The sequence below is a fragment of the Sminthopsis crassicaudata genome, chromosome 1, assembly GCF_048593235.1.
Source record: "Sminthopsis crassicaudata isolate SCR6 chromosome 1, ASM4859323v1, whole genome shotgun sequence".
Classification (NCBI taxonomy): domain Eukaryota; kingdom Metazoa; phylum Chordata; class Mammalia; order Dasyuromorphia; family Dasyuridae; genus Sminthopsis; species Sminthopsis crassicaudata.
Genome location: NC_133617.1, coordinates 439,986,958 through 440,008,160, shown reverse-complemented (window position 1 = coordinate 440,008,160; position 21,203 = coordinate 439,986,958). Strand labels below are relative to the sequence as shown.

The 21,203-nt window shown below is 34.0% G+C and overlaps 1 protein-coding gene across 9 annotated transcripts in view; it reads left to right on the top strand.

Moving 5' to 3' along the window:
• The window catches only part of SMARCA2 (SWI/SNF related BAF chromatin remodeling complex subunit ATPase 2), a 221,731-nt gene that overhangs the window by 135,771 nt on the left and 64,757 nt on the right, over positions 1-21,203 (top strand). For all 9 annotated transcript variants that reach the window (XM_074280637.1, XM_074280641.1, XM_074280645.1 and 6 more), the window contains 2 exons: positions 4,731-4,808; positions 15,852-16,070. In XM_074280637.1, coding sequence (XP_074136738.1) covers positions 4,731-4,808; positions 15,852-16,070 — 297 coding nt within the window. The remainder of the gene's footprint in view (positions 1-4,730; positions 4,809-15,851; positions 16,071-21,203) is intronic.

Genomic DNA, 21,203 nt, shown 5'->3' with positions numbered 1-21,203 from the left:
GGAAGGAAGGAAGGAAGGAAGGAAGGAAGGAAGGAAGGAAAGGAGGGAGGGAGGGAGGGAGGGAGGGAGGGAGGAAGGAAGGGAGGGAGGAAGGGAGGGAGGGAGGAAAATAAATACCAAAGAGAAGTTGAATGAGGGATTCTATAGGATGCTTAGTCCACAAGGTCATGTCATCCATGGCAATGAGGCTTTGTGAGGTATGAAGGTACTACTTTCCAACCCCCCCCTTTTTTTTAAATCAGAGAAGCAGCTGAGCTAAGTGCTTTCTCATCCATCCTTACCTCAAATGTCATTTCCTAATTGGCCAGTTTTGTTCAGTCCCTTCAAGTCTGAACCATTCTTAATGGCCTGAAAGAGAAATAAGGAGGTGCATTGGATAGAGGACTAGGCCTGGAGTCAGGAACATTTAAATTCAAGTTCTGCCTCAGTTCTGAGCAAGTCACTTAGCCACTCTGCTTCAGTTTTCTCTTATGTAAAATGGAGATAATAATGGAGATCAGCTTTGCTCCCTCACAGGGTTGTTATGAAAAAAAAAATAATTTAAGTACTTTACAGTAATCTTAAAGTGCTATATAAATGTTCCTATTTTCCTCAGTACATTAAAAAAATCCTTTCCCTTTAGCTTTCTTTACCAGCCTCAGCTCATGTGATATTATTCTTAAAAAAAGACCATGCTGTACTTCTGGGCAGCCATGTGGCACAGTGAGCGAGCCCTCACCTTTGTTGCATGTTCTTTGTATGTCTTTAAAATATAAGTTGGCTAGTGAGTCATATGTATCTCAGTACCTTCAGAACTTTATTCTTGAGAACTTCCCTCCTTTTCTAGGTTGATTGTCAAATTTTAGTTTCTAGCATTCTACCCATTCTCAAAGCTTTTAGAAATTTGTTCTTCTTACATATAAGATGCACAAGCTATAGGCAAAGCATTGTTCTGGGGAACATAACATTCTATTTCATTCTAGAAATACAAATCATAATATGCCATATTAAATTAAATATTTACCAAAATGAGGATTATTCCATGTTAAAAGAAATTTTAGACTATACTATTTTTCTTTAGATGTACATGTATGTATTATATATGTATGTGTACATGTCTGTGCGTGTATATATGTGCATTCATATATGTATAAAGATACAGCTATAGCTAGAAATTTAAGTATAGTTATATAGATGCATAGAGAAGAGACTAACTAACATCTTTTCAATATTTGCTTATGCTCTGAAGTGGAGGAAAGAGTTCTCTATTATGCACCTGGACCTATTTTCATAAGTAGAGTCTACAAACCGCTTTATGGCTTCGTATAAGGCAACATAGATTGAGCATACTTTGAGTGTGGGTTTCTCATTACATAGAAGGTAGCCTTTTATTTTCTCAAAAGTCTCAGTGAAGTTTTAAAGGTCAAAGGTGTGGTAAGGTTTTGACATTTCCTACATTTGCGAAGAGGCTTTGTCAAAGATCCTGTCCAATGAATATATTTATTTAATTCTGAACAATAAGTATATGTGATAGTATTATGTAATTTAAAATTTTTAAATTAAATCATATTTTAAATGTGCTTGTATAGCAGAAAGAGTACTGATTATGGAGAAAGAACTTGGCTTCATATTCCACATTATTTACTTACAACCAATGAGACACTGAACAATTTACTTCCCTTTGGGGGCCCCACTTTTTACTTCTGTAAAAGGAGGCAGTTGAACTAGACAGTCTCTAATGCCCCATTGCAGCTCTGATTCATATAAATCATGAAGTCGGACATGACCTTTAATCTCTAAACTTGATTATAAGTTCTGCATTTTTGTCTCTCAATTTTTCTTAAAATGGGAGTGCACTTGCATTGCTCATTTTTATCACTACAATGTATGAACGTTAGTGGTTGAAAAGTAGAATTTTTATTCTAATCTTAATGGCTAAATTGTCAGGAATTTTTTTTAAAGTTTGGTCATTTAGTTTATTCTATTCTATAGTTTAAAAAAGCAATGGAATCAATATCCTATAATATAACTTACATTTAGATAAACTATAGGGTTAGGACACCTAGATGGCACAATGGATACAGTTCCTCTGTCTGGAGTCAGAAAGACTAATCTTCCTGGGTTCATATCTGGCTTAGACATTTAACTAGCTGTGTGACCCTAGGCAAGTCACTTAACTCTATTTGTCTCAGTTTCCTCATCTGTAAAATGAACTAAAGAAGAAAATGGCAAATAACTCCAGTATTATTGGAAAAACAACTGAACAACAACAGCAATAACATAAGCATAGGGACTGGAGCTGTGATTTCATTGGAAAAGGGGCATCTAGTGCAGCACAGATTTCCTCAGTTTATGCTCAAATTAGCACTTTCTCTAACACTTAGGGATTTGTCTAAAACACTGGGAAGTTAAATCAGTTAATAAATAAACATTAACTTCCTATTAGGGGCTGAACACTGTTAAGTGCTCAAGATTCAAAGAAAAATAAGAGACAGGCCCTGTTCCTAAGGATCTCACAGTCTACTATGGGAAAAAATAAGTAAGCAACTCTATACCAACAAGATATGTGCAGTATAAATTGGAGATAATCACCAGAGGGAAGGCACAAGAAATTAAAGAGTTTACATTCTAGTTTGAAGATAAACCAAACAGGTGTGTGTTTGTGTATGTGTGTGTGTGTGTGTATGTATATGTGTATATAATATATATATATATATACACACACACACACACACACATATATATATATATATACACACATATATATATGCATATATATATATATACAATAATTTGAAGCTCTTATTTTTATTGATAAGCATCCATTAGATGATTATTATGAGTTAAATGTGGTGCTATTTGGATATATTTTTATTTATATCTTCAACTTCTAGCACATAGTAAGCATTTAATATATATTTCTTGATTTAAATTTATAGATAGGTGTGTGTATATATGTGAATATGTGCATGTTTATACGCACAAAAATGAGAAAGACAATCAAATAGACATTATTTGTTTTTTATCCCCAAAATAGAATGTAAGCTCTGAGATCAAGAACAATATCTTATGTTAATTTTACATATCTAACATAAATGAAAAGCAGAGCAAATATAAATGTATACAAAACAATTAAATAAAACTAGTTTGGGTAAGAGGAAATAAGGTTGATGAACATCATGCAAAAAACATCATGAACACCATGCAGAGCTTGGGCTCCGTGGAAGGTATTCGATGAGGTGGAGTTGAAGAAGAAGTCCATTTCAGGGATGAGGGATAGCCAGTTCTAAGTTGGAGACATAAGAATAGTAGTGTTAAATGTAAGGAGCAGAGGGAAGGGTGCTTTGGCCGGATCCCAAAGGGTGAGAGAGGGAGCATTGACTAATGATAGAGGAAGGAGGTAAAGGACCAGATCATGATTCTAAAAGCTAAACAATATCGCAAAAAACATCATGAACACCATGCAGAGCTTGGGCTCCGTGGAAGGTATTCGATGAGGTGGAGTTGAAGAAGAAGTCCATTTCAGGGATGAGGGATAGCCAGTTCTAAGTTGGAGACATAAGAATAGTAGTGTTAAATGTAAGGAGCAGAGGGAAGGGTGCTTTGGCCGGATCCCAAAGGGTGAGAGAGGGAGCATTGACTAATGATAGAGGAAGGAGGTAAAGGACCAGATCATGATTCTAAAAGCTAAACAATATCTAAACAGCTAAATATGTGTATACAGGTATATGTACATACATTAACATACATTTTTACATGTTGATGTATATCATATGCCACAATTTGTGAATCATACATGTTTTGTGTGTATATATATATACATATATGTATATATACATATATATACATATATATGTACAGTACACACTATGGAAGTTTTTTTTATATACAGTCCTATTAAGTTATATATGCACCATGTGTATATATTTATGTTAAAAAATATCCATTAGATTGCCAAGGACAAAAATGAATAAAGAAGGAAAAAGAACCAAGGTTCTGACCTTGGGTACTATACTTAAGGGATTGAGAAAGATACAGAGGTGATGGGATACAGATAAGAATCAGTTACAAAAATAGGAAAGAAAGTTGAGTGTTGAGAGAAAAAGTGAATGAACTAATAAAAGGTACTCTTTAGTGCAACATTTCCATAATTCTGAAAGATTGAGGGCTAAAAAAAGATTACAGCATTGGATGATTGTGCTCTTGATGACAATTGAGAGAACAGTTAAAAAAACTTGAAAAGTTAAGAAACATCTAATACCTTCTCTGACACTTTTATGGGATCATCTTTTATGGGACCAGCAACTCTATAAATCCACATGCTAATCTGGATTATTTGGATTAAATATTTGTTTTTTAGATAGCAATTGATCATATCTTGATTCACATATTTCATTTTTATACAATTTTAAAGAAAAATGACCAGATTAAAAACCTTTTTTATCTAAAATGGAAGTGAATTATAAATAAATTAAATAATCAATAATAACCATCATGTTTATATCTGGATGAATTGTTGAAATGTTATATAAGAAATAATAATTGTATATTGATATATGTATATATGTGTGTATGTATGTGTAATAATATATTAAATGGCTCCTTAGCTTTCTTGTTTTATTTTAGATTTATGACTTGCTTTATTATGAAGACATGTGGTTCCTTATGTTGTTTTTCACTAACCAGAGTTTGTTTGGTAAGTATCATCAAATTTGATGATCAAACATCAATTTCTCTGTTTCTCTGACCAGGAAGAAGATGAAGTCCCTGATGATGAGACTCTGAATCAAATGATTGCCAGACGAGAAGAGGAATTTGATCTTTTTATGGTAATGTTGCCAAAATAATTAAAATGTAAAATTATTGATTTCTGTATCCTCGTGATAAAAAGGAAAGATTTAGTTTAGAGCTTGATGACCTTGAGAATTCTTGTTATAAGATCTGCCTTTCATTCTGTAGTCATTCACTTACTAGAGCAAAACAAATATTCCTTCTTGGGAAAAGAAATTTTGTAATGAGAATTTTCTGTGACTTTTCTTTTTGAGTCATTTGTCTCTCAATCATTCTTCATTTTTCGGAAGACTTTTTTCATAAATTAACTTTCTTATTTCAGTTATAGACTTATTTTCCCATTATCCCCAAAGAGTCCTCATTGACACATTTGGCCTCTAGGAGCCATCAGAAATCAGAGTGTAGGAGCTACTAGAGAATACCTCATATGTTGCTGTAAATTCTTTTGATAGTTATTAATTGGTAACAAATTATGATAAAATAAAATCTTAGGTTTTCCAATGAAATAGTTTATTGACCTCTAATCTTAGCTCTTTGGAATAGTGTCAAAAATTTAAGTTATGTAAAGGTCTAAAAGTCCTTTACTACATGACCACAATTGCTTTGCAGTAAAATGGAGAAGTATAAGAATGATAGGTTAAGATGACAGATTTTACTAATTCACTGCACACAGACAGATAATTAAACATTGAAGTGAATCACTGCAAAGTTATAGCACAGGTTGGTGAATAATGACAAGTAGCTTTTTGTTATGGGCAGTGTGGACATTGAAGGATATTACATTCTTATATTATTTAGCATTGACCCACATTCAATGTAAAATAAGAGATAAAATTCCTACTAAGAGGCTGCAGCATTGGTAACTTTATTACCTTAGAGGTTAATTTCTTTTTTTTTTTTTTTAATTTTGGGAAATTGACTGTTATTTTATAGCTGTTTAATAGTAAAATGGTGACCATAATTGAATTTAGTCTGTGGAATATCAAGTGGCACAGTAGCTCACTGTAGTGAGGCAGTATCCTGAGGTACTTTAAAGCTATACCAGTATAACTTTCATGTTTTACCATGCTGGGATAACTTTGTCAAATCAGCAGCAAACTGTAACTGTGAAACAAGGGTCAGCCAAACTAAGTCTCAAAAAGTTCATCATCAGTAGCCAGGTAATTTTGTCATGAATCATTTGACCATAGTAACTCATGTAATAAACAAAAATATATCATGGAGACAATCGTCTATTCACCACAATCTTTTTCAGACCATGAGGTAGATGAATTTATATGACTAACTTTATGAGATCTTTCAAATTCAGGCAACATATACATTAATACTTACTGATGTGAACTGAACATAGGGGAGAATAGTGAAAATTGTGTAGAATGGTATGATTGAAGAACTGTGTTTGTTCTTCCTTCTCAAAGAGCATTATGATATCAGGGAAGTGAAGCCATGGCATGCAAGTGAATTGAATTTAAGTGAGGCCCTTGTCTTACTTTCTCCTCCAAAGCCATCTGGGTCCAGGGCTAGATACAGATCAGGATTATTGAAGATGCCCCTGTATGCATTAGGAGACTTTGGTTTTTATAAACTAATGTCTTTAAAAGGTCTGTTTGACTGAGGCAATGCCTAATCAGTGATTAAGGGAAATTTTTCTGTTTCTGTCTCTGTCTCTGTCTCTCTTTCTCTCTCTCTCTCTCTCTCTCTCTCTCTCTCTCTCTCTCTCTCTGTGTGTGTGTGTGTGTGTGTGTGTGTGTGTGTGTGTGGCTCTCGGTCTCTGTCTCTCTGTCTTTTCTCCTTTTATCTCTCAGAAAGTATGTGTGTGTATGTGTGTGTGTGTGCATATGTGTGTGATATTTAAAATATCTTAAACCCTAAGATATCTTGAAAGTCCTAGTTTCACTTAAATTTAATTCACTTGCATATCATGACATCATCTCCCTAATGTCATGATCCTCTTAGAGAAGGAAGGGCAAACAACAATCTCTGAGTAAGAATAGGAGCTATCTCACTGTTGACCCAATGGGGGCTTACCAGCATAGCTCTTTATTTTCCTTTACTTTCTTTTTTCACCTTTTCCTTTCTGTAATATTCTCTTCTCTAAATTATAATGTTCTCTGGGAGCAAGTTTCTTGGGGAGCTTCTGCAGGCAGCCTTAGTTTCAGTTCAGTTCAATAATCACCTCAAATTCAGCCAGGAGTTAAAGTCCAGATCCTTTATTGTCTCCTTCAAAATAGCCCAGTTAGCTTTCTTTGAGGCCTATCTCTCTCCTTGGTTCCAAGAACTCTTGCCGCTAGTCCTTTGTCTCTTCCAGCTTCTGCCTCTAGCTCCCTCTGAATCCAAAGCCTCCATTTAGCACAAAGGTAGAAAATGGAATGAATCTGACTCTGCCTCCAAGAGTGGTCTTGTGGGCTTCTGTGTCTGGCCCTTAGAGCTTCTTGCTTATATGCTGTGCCCTGAGTATACTTCAATCATTACATCACTAGGAAGACATTATTTGTTGTAGGATTAAATCAAAGCTAAATTAGATTTAACCATTGTCTCCTCAATTCCACTTAGTACCTTGTTTCAAGTTCTGGCCCATAACATCTCCTTAGGATCAGATCAATCATACTGAACCATGCTAAATTAGATAATTATTGTCTCTATCAATTCCACTGTCCTAATACCTTGTAAGAATCATAACATCTCCCGCTTTCTTTTGATTTGGAACATAGGTGGTCATGACCTCCCTGACTGCTCAAAAAAGGAGTGAAAACACCATAAAAAGAGGTGATCACACCCTCCCTGACATCTCAGGAAGGAAGATGAAAACACTAAAGGAAATGTGAAATCAAATCAGATTAGCGGGTTTCTGAAGGGGCTCACTCTTAAAACAGGTATACATAAATCCATCAATATGGGAAGTATTATACATAATTACATAAATTACATAAGCACATAGTAACATAACACAGCCTAGTGGTGATGTAACAAATAACATGAATCAGCATGAGGAATTATACATGTCTATAAGTCCTAGAAATAGTCCAAAAGGAATCTATTGTCCATTAGTTCATGTGCCAGAAATCCAATAATTCCTGCAAGTTTTGAAGTCCTGTAATAGTTTCATCAACAATTTTTCAACTCAAGGAATCCAATGATTACTGCTGGTTTTCAAATCTTGCAATAGTCTTCTCTTGTGTTAGGGAATTCAATGATTCTTGCTGGGTTTCAAGTCCTGCAATAGTCTTGTCTTGTGTCAGAGAATCCAATGATTCCTACAGATTTTGTTCTTAGATCTTCTCCTTTGTTCCCAGATTTTTCTCTTTTTCTGTCTCTCTCTAGGTGCTCATTGCCACCCATCTGTTTCCTTCTCCATCTGGAGGAATACAATCAAACACTCTCTCCCAGGCACTTAACCTATCTAGTCCCTTCTATTTACCACTTTCTAAATCTCTCCTCATCATCTGGCAATTACATTGGAGCTGTTTGCACTGGACACTGTCCTGTTGGTTTAAAAAGCCTGCATTCTCCCTAATTGTAATCCCTTTCTGCTATTTGATTGTTTTTTGGCTGACTGATCATGTAATCCCTTTCTGCCATATGATAGCTTTTAGGCTGATAGATCACATCAGAGTCCTGACCTTATAAAGACACTCTGGGTGTAAACTCAGCTGCCATCATGCCCCACCTGTCTTTTGTATGATATCTTGGAGCTGGGCGCTGCCTCTCATTTCCCTGCGCCAATCTACATTCTGAGGCCCAGTGGAAGCCCTTGTGGCATTTTAGACATAGGGTTTTAGGTCTTCTCTCATCCTGTCCTCTCACTCTATCTTTATATCTACACTGAGTTTTCAGATGTCCTATTTTTCCACACTGAAAACATCGATGATTTTCTCTAACAGTCCCTTGTCAAGAGGGATCCTGTCTTCCCAAGTTCATCATAGTCTCGGTATAATAAGCATTTGTGCCCACTGTGGCTCAGCATTTTATGATCTCCTCTAAAGGAGCATCTTTGTGCAGTCCCCATATAATTTTTTTGCAAACCTCATTAGCACTTTTCTTAGCCAATTGTCTAGTCATTATTTCTGTAAATGCATTTTCTCCAATGGTTCTTGTGACAGCTGTTTGCAAACATCCCACAAAGTCCGCAAAGTGTTCATTGGGACCTTGCTCTATTTTTGTGAAGGATTTCCCCCGATCTTATTGTTCGGGGAGGGAACCCCAAGCTTTTGTTGCAGCAATGGTGATCTGTTCATAAGCTCTTGTGGGGTAATTAATCTGTTCTGAATTCTCTCCATACTGACCTTCATCAGCTAGTTGGTCAAAAGTGACTTATACATTAACTCCTGTTTGCCTATTGTATTGAGCTTGAATTCTACATAATTCATGATACTCTGAAAGCCACAACAAGTTTTGTCCAGGTTCTAAACATGTCCTTGCTATGGATTTCCAGTCACTGGGAGTTAGGATTTTATAAGATAAATTATCTAGTAACATCTTAACATAAGATGACGTAGCCTCATAAAGAGTGCAACCTTTTTTCAAATCCTTGATTTTTTTCAAATCAAAAGGAAATCTTCTCCTTTTTTGGCCTGAAAGGTCAAGCTCTTCAATCACAGGGTATGCATTTATTTTAAAATCAGATATATCCTGTCCTTCATTTTGCCTTAACCAATGCCTTTTGTAATCTTGTCATAGGCTGCTCCATAGGTGATACTGACTATGTCACTGCTCCTTCCCCTCCTCCTTTTTCCTCCACCCATGAAGGGTTAATTGAGGGAGATAGGTCAGGGGATGGGAAATGCTCCTATTGTGAAGTGCCATACTCAGAATTGTACTTAACTCCATTCTTATCTGATTCTTCATCCTTTTCACCTAGTTTATTTAGATCCTCCCAGTCCTGTTCTTTATTCTTTTTCCTTATTCTAACATTTATATAATTTTTAAAATCCAGTTGTATTAAATTGTATGTATAAAGTGTATTTTGGGAAATTGAGTTTGAATTGGAATTGTAGTATTCACCTAGTTGCTCTCCTACTAATTTCCATTCCTGTGGGTCCAATTCTTTTTCCTTAGAGAATCAAGGAAATGTGTACTGTACAGTTTCTAAAAGTTCAGTGATCTCCTCCCAGGCTACAATTAAACCTTGATTTTTTTGTCAGTCTGACCAAGTTTTTGACACATTTTCATTGAAGAGGAAAAGAAGGCTGTTTTGTAAATATCTATCCCATTTTAGCTGAAATACTATTTTAGCCCTTTAACAAAATTTCCTTGTTGTATTCACCCTAATTTCTGGATCGAGGAGACTTTTCCACTGAAATCAGGATCAGAGACTTTTCAACTATAATCAGGATCCTATCTGTCCCATGTTCAGGCACCAAAATATAATGTTCTCTTCTCTAAAAATGCAATGTTCTCTAGAAGCAGGTTTCTTGGGGGGCTTCTGGAGGCAGCCTTTGTTTCAGTTCAAAGTAATCACTCCAAATGCAGCCAGGAGTTAAAAGTCCAAATTCTTTATTGTTTTAAGTCTTGTCTCTTTCCTGGGGCCCAGTTAGCTTTCTTAGAGGCTTATATCTCTCCTTGATTCCCAAGAGCTCTTACCACTAGTCTTTTGCCTCTGCCAGCTTCAGCCTCCAGCCAGTACAAAGGTGGAAGTTAGAATGAATCTGACTCCACCTCCGAGAGTGGGCTTCTGGGCTTCTATGTCTGGCCCTGAGAGCTTCTTGTTTATATGCTGTGCCCTGAGTATACTCCAATCATTACATCACTAGGAAACCATTATTTGTTGTAGGATTAAATCAAGGCTTAGTTAGATTTAACCATTGTCTTTTCAATTCACTTAGTACCTTGTTTCAAGTTCTGGCCCATAACATCTCCTTGTAGGATCAGATCAATCATACTGAACCATACTAAATTAGATAATTATTGTCTCTATAAATTTCACTGTAGTAGTACCTTGTAAGAATCATAGCACCTTTCCCCTTCCCTTCTCCTTGTCCACATAGAGTATCATACCCTTAACCTGTATGTAAATGTTTATTTTGGTTTAAAACTAAAAAAGGAGAGAGACCCAAGGTATGTATACCATGCATATATCTTAGAGTTATATAGGATCAAGTGAAATAAAATATGTAAAGCTTTTTGCAAGCCTTAAAGATCTCCATAAATGCCAGTTATTTTTATCATATTTTGTGAAGACATGTCCACAAGAAAGTGAAATGTTCTCAAAGACATGAATACAATATTAAAAATGAAATTTTTTTCTTCCTATTGTAACAACAATAGGTTACAGATGGGAGAAACTATTCCACATTAGCTATTCTTGATGGTCAGGCAATCGATTATGAAAGAAGAAGCCAAAGTTGATACCAAAATTAGATGAACAGACATGAAAAGATATGATATATAATTGCAAACTACAATTGTTCTTTGAAACAAACTGTTGATGCTATAAGACAGGAAATGAAAACAAGAACCAATATTAACATGAACTATCATAATGGCCTTGGGAAGTTGAGCATCATTCTTCACAAGGAGGCCAAAACCTCCAGAAAACTGTCTCAGACATCAAATATTTCTTCTTCTTTCCAATTCTCTCTATGACAATGGGAACAACACATTAAAATTCTAACATCACAATCTTCTATATACAGCATAAGGAAGTAGAAATGTCACTATAGAACATAAAGATATAAAATACAGCTTGACCAGACTGAGCATAAATAGAAGAAGTATGTACTGATAGCGATAGTTTTGAGAGAATTGAAGGATAAATTATGAAGAAGCCTAAAAGATGAGAAGATACCATATGCTTTGGAAAAATTATTTCCCCTTCAAAGAGCATTTAAACAAATATTAGTAATTACTGACCTATATGCCTACTTTTGCAATCTCTATAAAGTCTTCTTGAGAATAATTTTGTCAATATTTTTAGAGCATCTTTAATGTTGATAAATGGAGTTTTGTTTTTCTTTTTTCCTTTTAAAAGGCTTCTATAGGAAACATATATAGTTATCTGAAGGCTCAGAGAATTCAAAAAATACTACTGTTTTATTGACTATAACACATCATTGATTCAGTATGACATATTGCCATCTTAAATGATCCTCTTCAACAAGGCACTTTCATATTCGTGTGTGTATGTATGTAATCATATGAAATTATTAGAAAAATAGCAAGAGATTATTTAAATGACTCATGATTATTAACATCAAACATTAAAATAAGACAGGGAAATATATGTTCAACAAAGTAGTTTTCCACTGTCATGGAGGATGACTAGGACAGATTTCAACAGAAGAGATTGCCCATTATGATGAGGTCTTTCAGATGTTACACTAATTGTATCATGTCCCTGAACAAGGCAAAACCAAAATATAGTTCTTCAAAAATTCAGCCTAAATGTCTACATGGGAAGAAGGATTGGATGAACAATACATGTCCAGTTGCAGTTGGATGGATAATTCATAGTTGATTCCATTAGTACATACATATTATAGGTATGTAAATGGATGACACATAACTGGTACTAGAACTGATGAGTAGAAGGAAAACAGAATGCATCATAATTGGGAAACTATGCAGTACTTTTAATATCCCTAGGTCTTCCCTAAGACAAACACCCACATTTTTAAAACTAAAATATCTACTAATGCAGGTTATGAATAATGGAATACAAAAATCAGAGAAAAATTAAAAGTTATAGTTCATGCAATAGAGAAACACATGGTAGGTGTAATTAGGCTGATACACAATATGAACAGAAATTTGTGTAGGGCAACTGGTATCATGGAGATGTATGACTGAAAAAAGCAAGTGTACCAATTGCATAGCAATTGCTCCTTATTTCACACATGCAATGATTTCTTAAAAGAAGAAAATACTGGATTAGTAATCAATACCTGGTTTAGTCCCAGTGGAATTTTCATGCAGTCATCCAAAAAAGAGTAGAAGGACCAATGTATAGGTTCTTTTAGTCCATCAAGAGGGACTTAGAAAAGAAGACTAAGTTACTGCAGAAGTTCTGTGTCTTTAGTAAAAAGGTCAATGGAGGTCTCAAACTCCACCTTTTCCAAAAATCAGGTTAGATTTGAATCAAGGAAGCCCTGCCCATTGAACTAAAAGCTGTTTCTTTAGTACAGTTAACATGACTCATTGGAGCCCACTTTCCTGACTGGAACTTAGTTCCAGGTTATTATTCTCCCCTTTGCAAAAAGCTAAAAAGTAAATGGTGCCAGCTATTGATTATAACATTTCCAGCCATAGCTAAGCAGGCAGGCTCTTGACACTAAAAGAAAGGGAAGTCTTTTTAAAGTTAAAAATATCATTTTTGAGTACATGTGAGCTTAAGGTCTTGACAGACAAGTATAAAAATTTTGCAGCCCCCACCCCTTCTAGGTTACTACCTTTTATATTCAGAGACTAACTACCTAACTTATACCTTATCTGGAGTTTTCCCTCAGTTTTTCCCTGTAATGTACAAGCTGTGTTTTGTCCATTCAAGGGAATAAAATGTGCTGACTTGTCAGCACTTAAGGTAAAGAAAAAAGAGCAAACTATTGACTAAAACAAATACTTGGATTACTTATAGATTTTAGTAATGTTACCTTTATTTCATTTATATATCCAAAACACTCATGCATATAGATACATGGTTACTCATTTATATATTGAGTATATGTCTCATACATATATGTAGAAAATAAGATAATTATTTTCTTATAAAATTTTTTCTATATATTTTTCTCTTCTTTTTATAAAAAGTTGCATTAAACAATTGTTTATTCCATTCTGATTATCAATTCAGATGTTGATTTCCCAGAAGCTATATTCCTACACAGGACAAGAAAACTACTTGTTTCATAATTGTATTTGTTAGCCTAAAAATTATAACCCAGTCAGGAGAAATGTGTTTTTACCTTGAAACTTAAGGAGAAAGTTCTTGTTTATTAACTGCTAATTGATTCAAAATATCCTTGCTCTAGATAATATGGGTGTTAATTTGGATATTATGCATACATGCATGCATATTGTATTTTGAATTTTGTTGAAAAAGAAAAAAAGTTTCCATTAGATATTTCAATTTATGCCAGTAAACTATATCGTATCTTTAACATGATGAAAATAGAAATCATTTTTGTTTCCCTTTCATTAAAAAGTGTGAATGTGTTTATTCTCACAACTGTGAAACAAATTAGCTCTTTAGTATTTTTATTAATGATTGTTCTAGAGCAAATTTTTCCAAACATTTTTCAGTCTTCATCACACCTCACCACTTTCAGCAATACTTCTCCACATATGCTCTCTATAGTATGAAAAGAAATAAATTTATCATGTATCATATATATTCACATATATATATGCATATTCTCTCTATTGCATAATAGAGAGAATAATTTTCCATAAAAAATTATTCAGGACACAACTCACTAATAATACCATACAACTTTTAAAATATTTCAATAGGATAATATAGTTGTTTATCAAATATTTTCCATAATTCCTTAATAAGCTTATTGTATCTCCTGTAGTGAACCTCTATTGTAGAGATTCATAACAATATAATATAAAATTAGCATCATCATAATTGGTATCATATATAAAATAAATAAGACTGCCAAAAGTTTTGAAGACAAGAAACCTCTTTTTAGGTACGACAATTCATAAGAAGGGATAAGCATTAATTTTCTGTTTCTTACCTGTTGAAACACGGTCATTTCCAGTGGTAGACAAATATGAGGTGATTCTACCAAGTAGAGTATTCATAAAACAGCCAAAGTTATACCATGATGAGATTCTGTTATGCTTACTTACTACAATCAACTATCCCAGATTTTCTGAAATAGCTTTGATTGTATACTTTAAACAAGTTTTTTTCACAAGGAATATTTTCTATCAGACAGTATTTTCTGATTTTTGGCTCAAGTCACTGAAATACCTTTGAATTATTAAATTTAAGACCCATAGAAGTTTAAATAATTACTTGAGAGACAGATTTAAATTTTTTGAGGTGGTTATGGTTTACTTTTTGATTAACTTTTTGAGTCTTTGGGGTTTTCTTAATATAATTTTGGTATTCATAAAAAAATAAAGAAGCTTATATTTCTACACATATTAAGATGACATGCTGGAAACTGGCACAAAATCATATTTCAATAATTAGTGGTCCTAGGTGATGTAAATATTAAGCATGATTAACATATGAAATGTTTTTAGCCTGTGGAGGATATTAGGTCATTGAAAGCAAGTTGAAAGCCAAATGAGTTATTAAATTGATTTAGACACAAACTAAATTTTTAAGAGAAAGAATGATGTGGGGAAATTGATAATTCAAGAAAATTCATAATATAACATTTATAAAAATTGTTATAACTTGATCAATTTAGACTAAATTATCTTTTAAATCAAGATATCTCTGATTACAGACAACATAAGGATTGAGTGATATGCATCTCTTCACAGTATCTAGTAGAGGTTCCACATGCTAAAGATAGTAAACAAAATTGAACCCAAACTATTTTCCATATTTTCCATCCCCAAATTCCTGCACAAGTCCATGCCCGTTCTCTAAGATGGGGCACATTACATTCTTTCTGATGTTTTAATTCTGTGGAAAGTTTTTTTTTTTTTTTTTTTTTTTGTTTTTTTGCTGAGGCAATTAGGGTTAAATGACTTGTCCAGGGTCACACAGCTAAGAAGTATTAAGTGTCTGAGGCCAGATTTGAATTCAGGTCCTCCTGACTTCAGGGCCCAGCTCTATCCATTGTGCCACGCTGTAGGAAAGTAATTTTACAATGAATAAAAATGCACTTCAAAAGTCTTAAGTTTTTAAAAATGTATATCCTGAAAGTAAATCTGCCCTAGAAAAATATAATTTAGTATGACCAATATTATGTCTAAAATATATTTTTTAAAAATTCATTAACATTTTACTAAAATGTAAATTTTAATAAACAAATATGATTGACTATTACTTCTTCAGCAGATACAGAGATAGATTAGTAGCTGATAGTGGTATGTTAATCATATAATTTTAATTGCTATAAAAATGTATGTGATTTTTTTCTTAACCTTCCTTAAGACTTTTGTTAATTATTATCCAGCGAATGGACATGGATCGACGCAGGGAAGATGCCCGAAACCCAAAACGCAAGCCTCGCTTGATGGAAGAAGATGAACTGCCATCGTGGATTATTAAAGATGATGCTGAAGTAGAAAGGCTTACCTGTGAAGAAGAAGAAGAGAAAATATTTGGCAGAGGGTCCCGCCAGCGCAGGGATGTGGATTACAGTGATGCACTCACAGAGAAGCAGTGGCTGAGGGTAAGAGTGACTTTTATCTTTCTTTTGTTGAATATATTGGATAAACTCAGGATTTAAAAAAAAATCATTAGTGGAAATGCATACAGTGACCTGAATGCTTTGAGATGATAAGTCAAATGAGCAAAATACTCTTTATTCCATATTTGTAATGATTACTTAGAATTGTTATGTGAATCTTTTTTTTTGTTTGTTTGTTTTTTGTTTTTTTAAAGCTTTTTTTTGTGAAAGATGTATTTCTTTTAGTGAATTTTCCATTGCAAGATCTAGAATTACTGCAGCTTTGATTCTGGCTAATGTTTTATTACAAGTTGATTATGCTTTATTCTCGTAATATTTAGGTGTTCTTTAAAAAGTTGTATACTTTAGTCAAGATCATAGACAATTTGGAATTAGGTAGCAGCCTAAGACATGCATTGTTTTTCATGTGCAATTTGTGCATTTATGGGAAAATCAAATACAATCAATCCATATACAAACTAGCAGTTATTTCCTTTTGGAATATCTTCATTTCTGATTCTGACTGCTATTGTCAATTTTGTAGTACTCAGTGGAGAGCAGTGAAATGATAGCATTTTCATAGGATCTTTTTGTTTAGGATTTGCAGATTAAGTTAGGTTTGGGGGGGATGCTTAGTTGAAATAAATTCATAAAGCTATTAGAAAACTCAGCCACACTGTATGTGTTTGTTATAGTACTTTTTTTTAAATATTGATTTGTGAAGTGATTGTTAGTGAATCTGTGCTAGGAGCCACAGATCACAGAGAAAATGATAGTTAAGAATAGCTACTCAACAAATGAAGGAAAGGAGAAGCTAGGTCTGTATGTTATGTTGTCAAAAGAAAAAGTAAAAAGTATCATGTGGATGAAAATATATTCCAGGATCCAGATGGTTGATAGGTAGCCAGATGATTGTGAATCTTCTTGACTGTAGGCCAACAGAGGATGCTAAAAAGAAAGACATCGAGAGGTCTTGTCACTACCTGAGATGTGTTTTACTCAGAATGTTGTATAGAAAGAAAAGAGATTATTTGGATTGTGAACTGGCTGAAATTTGTTGTCTTCTAAAAAGAGATCCAGAAACTAACAAAGAGCATTGGTGGTCCTCTGATTTTCTTTGTATAATTGGATATTTAAGTTTAAAATGTAAGGCTACTCCAACCATGAATGGATATCACTGTTTTCTGGCCAAATTTCACAACACCATAATGCCATTTCATGAATTGCTTTTCTCTGTTTCAGCCTTATAAATTTTGATTTGACTAATTAAGATTTATGCCATGATATTGAGGACTCTTCCCATATGAATCTTAAAACTATAGGAAATTTTCTAATTTTTTTTCTTTCTTTTATTTAAGAAATAAATACCTAGAGTACTGCAGGAGATAAGATGACTATCTGACCCAATATTTTAGAGCCAATCTTCATATATATATATATATATATATATATATATATATATATATATATACATATATATATATATATATATATATGTATATATATATATATATATACATATATATCCTACAGAATTCACAAGCATAATTACTGTGAAGGCATTGCCCTTATGCTTAAGGTCCTTATTTATTGCCCAGGAATGAGACTGAGCTGGAGCACAGTTTTATGCTAACAGAAACTGCTCTTTTAAAAATAAATAAGTAAAACATCAGCAAAAAATCAAGAGACTTGAAAATTTTAGATTAGAAAAAAACAATTTAATTTAGCTAATTTTCCTTCTCCTTTTATTGTGATGTGAAGAATGGAGAATGAAAAGCTATCCTTGATTTTCATTGAGATTATTATAGCAATTTTTACAGCTTATTATTTTTTAGAAAGTGGGTAGAGACCATCTGTGTAAATCTACTCTACATTTTAAACATAAAGCTCAAATAATACAAATATTAAGCATTACTGTAGAGTAATTATTGAGCTTAACAACGTTAATGTAATCATATGCTTTAGGTAAGGTTTAGGTACCCCTAAAGATGAACTATTTCTTTTGGGCAGCTGAGTGGTTCAGTAGATAGAATGACAGGCCTGAAGCTCATCTTCCTGAGTGCAAGTCTGGTCTCAGACATTTACTAGTTGTATGACCCTAAACAAGACATTTAACCCTGTTTATCTTTGTTTCACATCTGTAAATGAGCTAGAGAAGGAAATGGCAAGCCACTCCAGTATCTTTGCCAAGAAATGAGGTTATAAAGAGTCAGATGTAAATGATTAGCAATAACATTTACTTCATTGTAATGCTTTGAAAATTAATGGTCACCCAACTTTTGGGATAAGAACTCACTGTTTGACAAAAATTGCTGGGAAAATTGGAAATTAGTATGGCAGATACTAGGCATTGACTCACACTTAACACCATACACCAAGATAAGGTCAAAATGGGTTCATGACCTAGGTATAAAGAATGAGATTATAAATAAATTAGAAGAACATAGAATAGTTTATCTCTCAGACCTGTGGAAGAGGAAAGAATTTATCACCAAAGAAGAACTAGAGATTTTTATTGATCACAAAATAGAAAATTTTGATTATATCAAATTGAAAAGTTTTTGTACAAACAAAACTAATGCAGATAAGATTAGAAGGGAAGCAATAAACTGGGAAAACATTTTTACAGTTAAAGGTTCTGATAAAGGCCTCATTTCTAAAATAAATAGAGAATTGACTCTAATTTCTAAGAAAGCAAGCCCTTCTCCAATTGATAAATGGCCAAAGGATATGAACAAACAATTCTCAGATGAAGAAATTGAAACTATTTCTAGCCATATGAAAAGATGTTCCAAGTCATTATTAATCAGAGAAATGCAAATTAAGACAACTCTGAGATACCACTACAAACCTGTCAGATTGACTAGAATGACAGGGAAAGATAATGCAGAATGTTGGAGGGAATGTGGCATAAGTGCAACACTGATACATTGTTGGTGGAATTGTGAATACATCCAGTCATTCTGGAGAATATTTGGAACTATGCTTAAAAAGTTATCAAACTGTGCATACCCTTTGATCCAGCAGTGCTACTAATGGGCTTATATCCCAAAGAGATTTTAAAGAAGGGAAAGGGACCTAAATGTGCAAGAATGTTTATGGCAGCCCTCTTTGTAGTGACCAGAAACTGGAAACTGAATGGATGCCTATCGATTGGAGAATGGCTGAATAAATTGTGGTATATGAATATTATGGAATATTATTGTTTTGTAAGAAATGACTAGCAGGATGATTTCAGAAAGGCCTGGAGAGACTTACATGAACTGATGCTGAGTCAAATGAGCAGGACCAGGAGATCATTGTATACTTCAACAACAATACTGTATGATGATCAATTCTGATGGAGATGGCTCTCTTCAACAATGAGATGAACCAAATCAATTCCAATAGAGCAGTAATGAACTGAACCAGCTACACCTAGAGAAAGAACTCTGGGAGATGACTATGAACCTCTACATAGAATTCCCAATCCCTCTATTTTTGTCCACCTGCATTTTTGATTTCCTTCACAGGCTAATTGTACACTATTTCAAATTCCGATTCTTTTTGTACAGCAAAATAACTGTATGGACATGTGTGTGTAGTATATATATATATATATATATATATATATATATATATATATATATATATATACACACACATTGTATTTAACTTATACTTTAACATATTCAACATGTATTGGTCAACCTGCCATCTGGTGGAGGGAATGGGGGGAAAGAGGGGAAGTTGGAACAAAAGGTTTTGCAACTGTCAATGCTGAAAAATTACCCATGCATATATCTTGTAAATAAAAAACTATAATAAAATATATAAAAAGTAATGTAATAAGAAAAAAAAAGAAAATTAATGGTCACAATAATTTTAACCAAAACATATAATTAATTCAGATAGCCAATTCCCCAGTCATTCTAGATAAATGGGATGCTACTGTCATTTTTTTCCTAGTTGAGAATTTCCTATATATTTTTGATATTAATGTTTTTAGACTTTCATCAAGTGTCACAAAGAGACATGCTGAGTATTGCTATGCCCCTTGATTAAATGAAGGATACATGATCCTACTGTCAAGTGTAGACAGAGCAATGATGTTACATCCAACCTCTTTAACAGGGGATTTGCTCTCAGATTGAAAGGACTGAGGCAACTGATAATAACTACAGTCATTCTTCTATTCAATGGATAGACAAGGTCTCTGCAAAGAATACTTGTTTTTATAACAGTTACTGGGCACCACCAATGCCTTGATCTTTTGCCCCTTATCTGAATGATTACATAAGACCTTAGAAACTTATAGCTGGCAAAGTTGATTTTATTCCAGCTTCATGCTAGATTTTACACAGAAGCTGTATGGTAGGTGTAGCTTTACTTGATGAGCAGACAGTCTGAAATAGACAATGTAATAAGATGGGGATTGTACCCAGAGCAGGATGAGCAGCAGAATGTGGAAGCCTGTGGCATCAAGAATATGATTTTGTGAAATTTGTTATAATGTGGTTTTATAGAATTAAATTGAATTAACCCAAATGTTTAAGGTCAAGATTAAAGGATTAGAGTGGGTCAGCCTCACTGTTTTGATTCTGACCTGACCTCTCACCCTCTCATTCCCAATCCAGTCAAACTGGCTGTGGTTCATATTGACTCCAGCCCACTTGACAGTGTCTCAGAGCATTCTGTGCAAACCATTGGGTCTTTGATTTCATCCTCAGTCAACCTTTGAGGAAGCATGAGGTAATGAATGAAATAATAGACTTGCAGTTGGGAGATGTGGGTTCAAATTATGGCTTGAATGGGTGACCATTGTTAAACTCCTTATAGCTCTCAATCAATGACCCTTCATCACCTAACATAAGAGCTCACAAGGGGAGCAACAAAACATATGCTACCTCTCTTAGGGGTTTGAAAAGAAAGTGTAGCACTGCTTTTATTTCTTATCTTTAATGGAAACCTGAATTTTCCTTAACCAGTGTATCCCTCTTCTGCCCTTTGTTGTACCCTTCTCCATTGGAGGCAGCTCCTCTCCTCACCATGACTCATTCTTTTCTTTCTACATTATTACTTTGCCATCATACCTTAAGAAGGCATAAAATCCTTTCATGCCATCCTTTCACCATTCTTGTTGTTATTCAGGCCAGT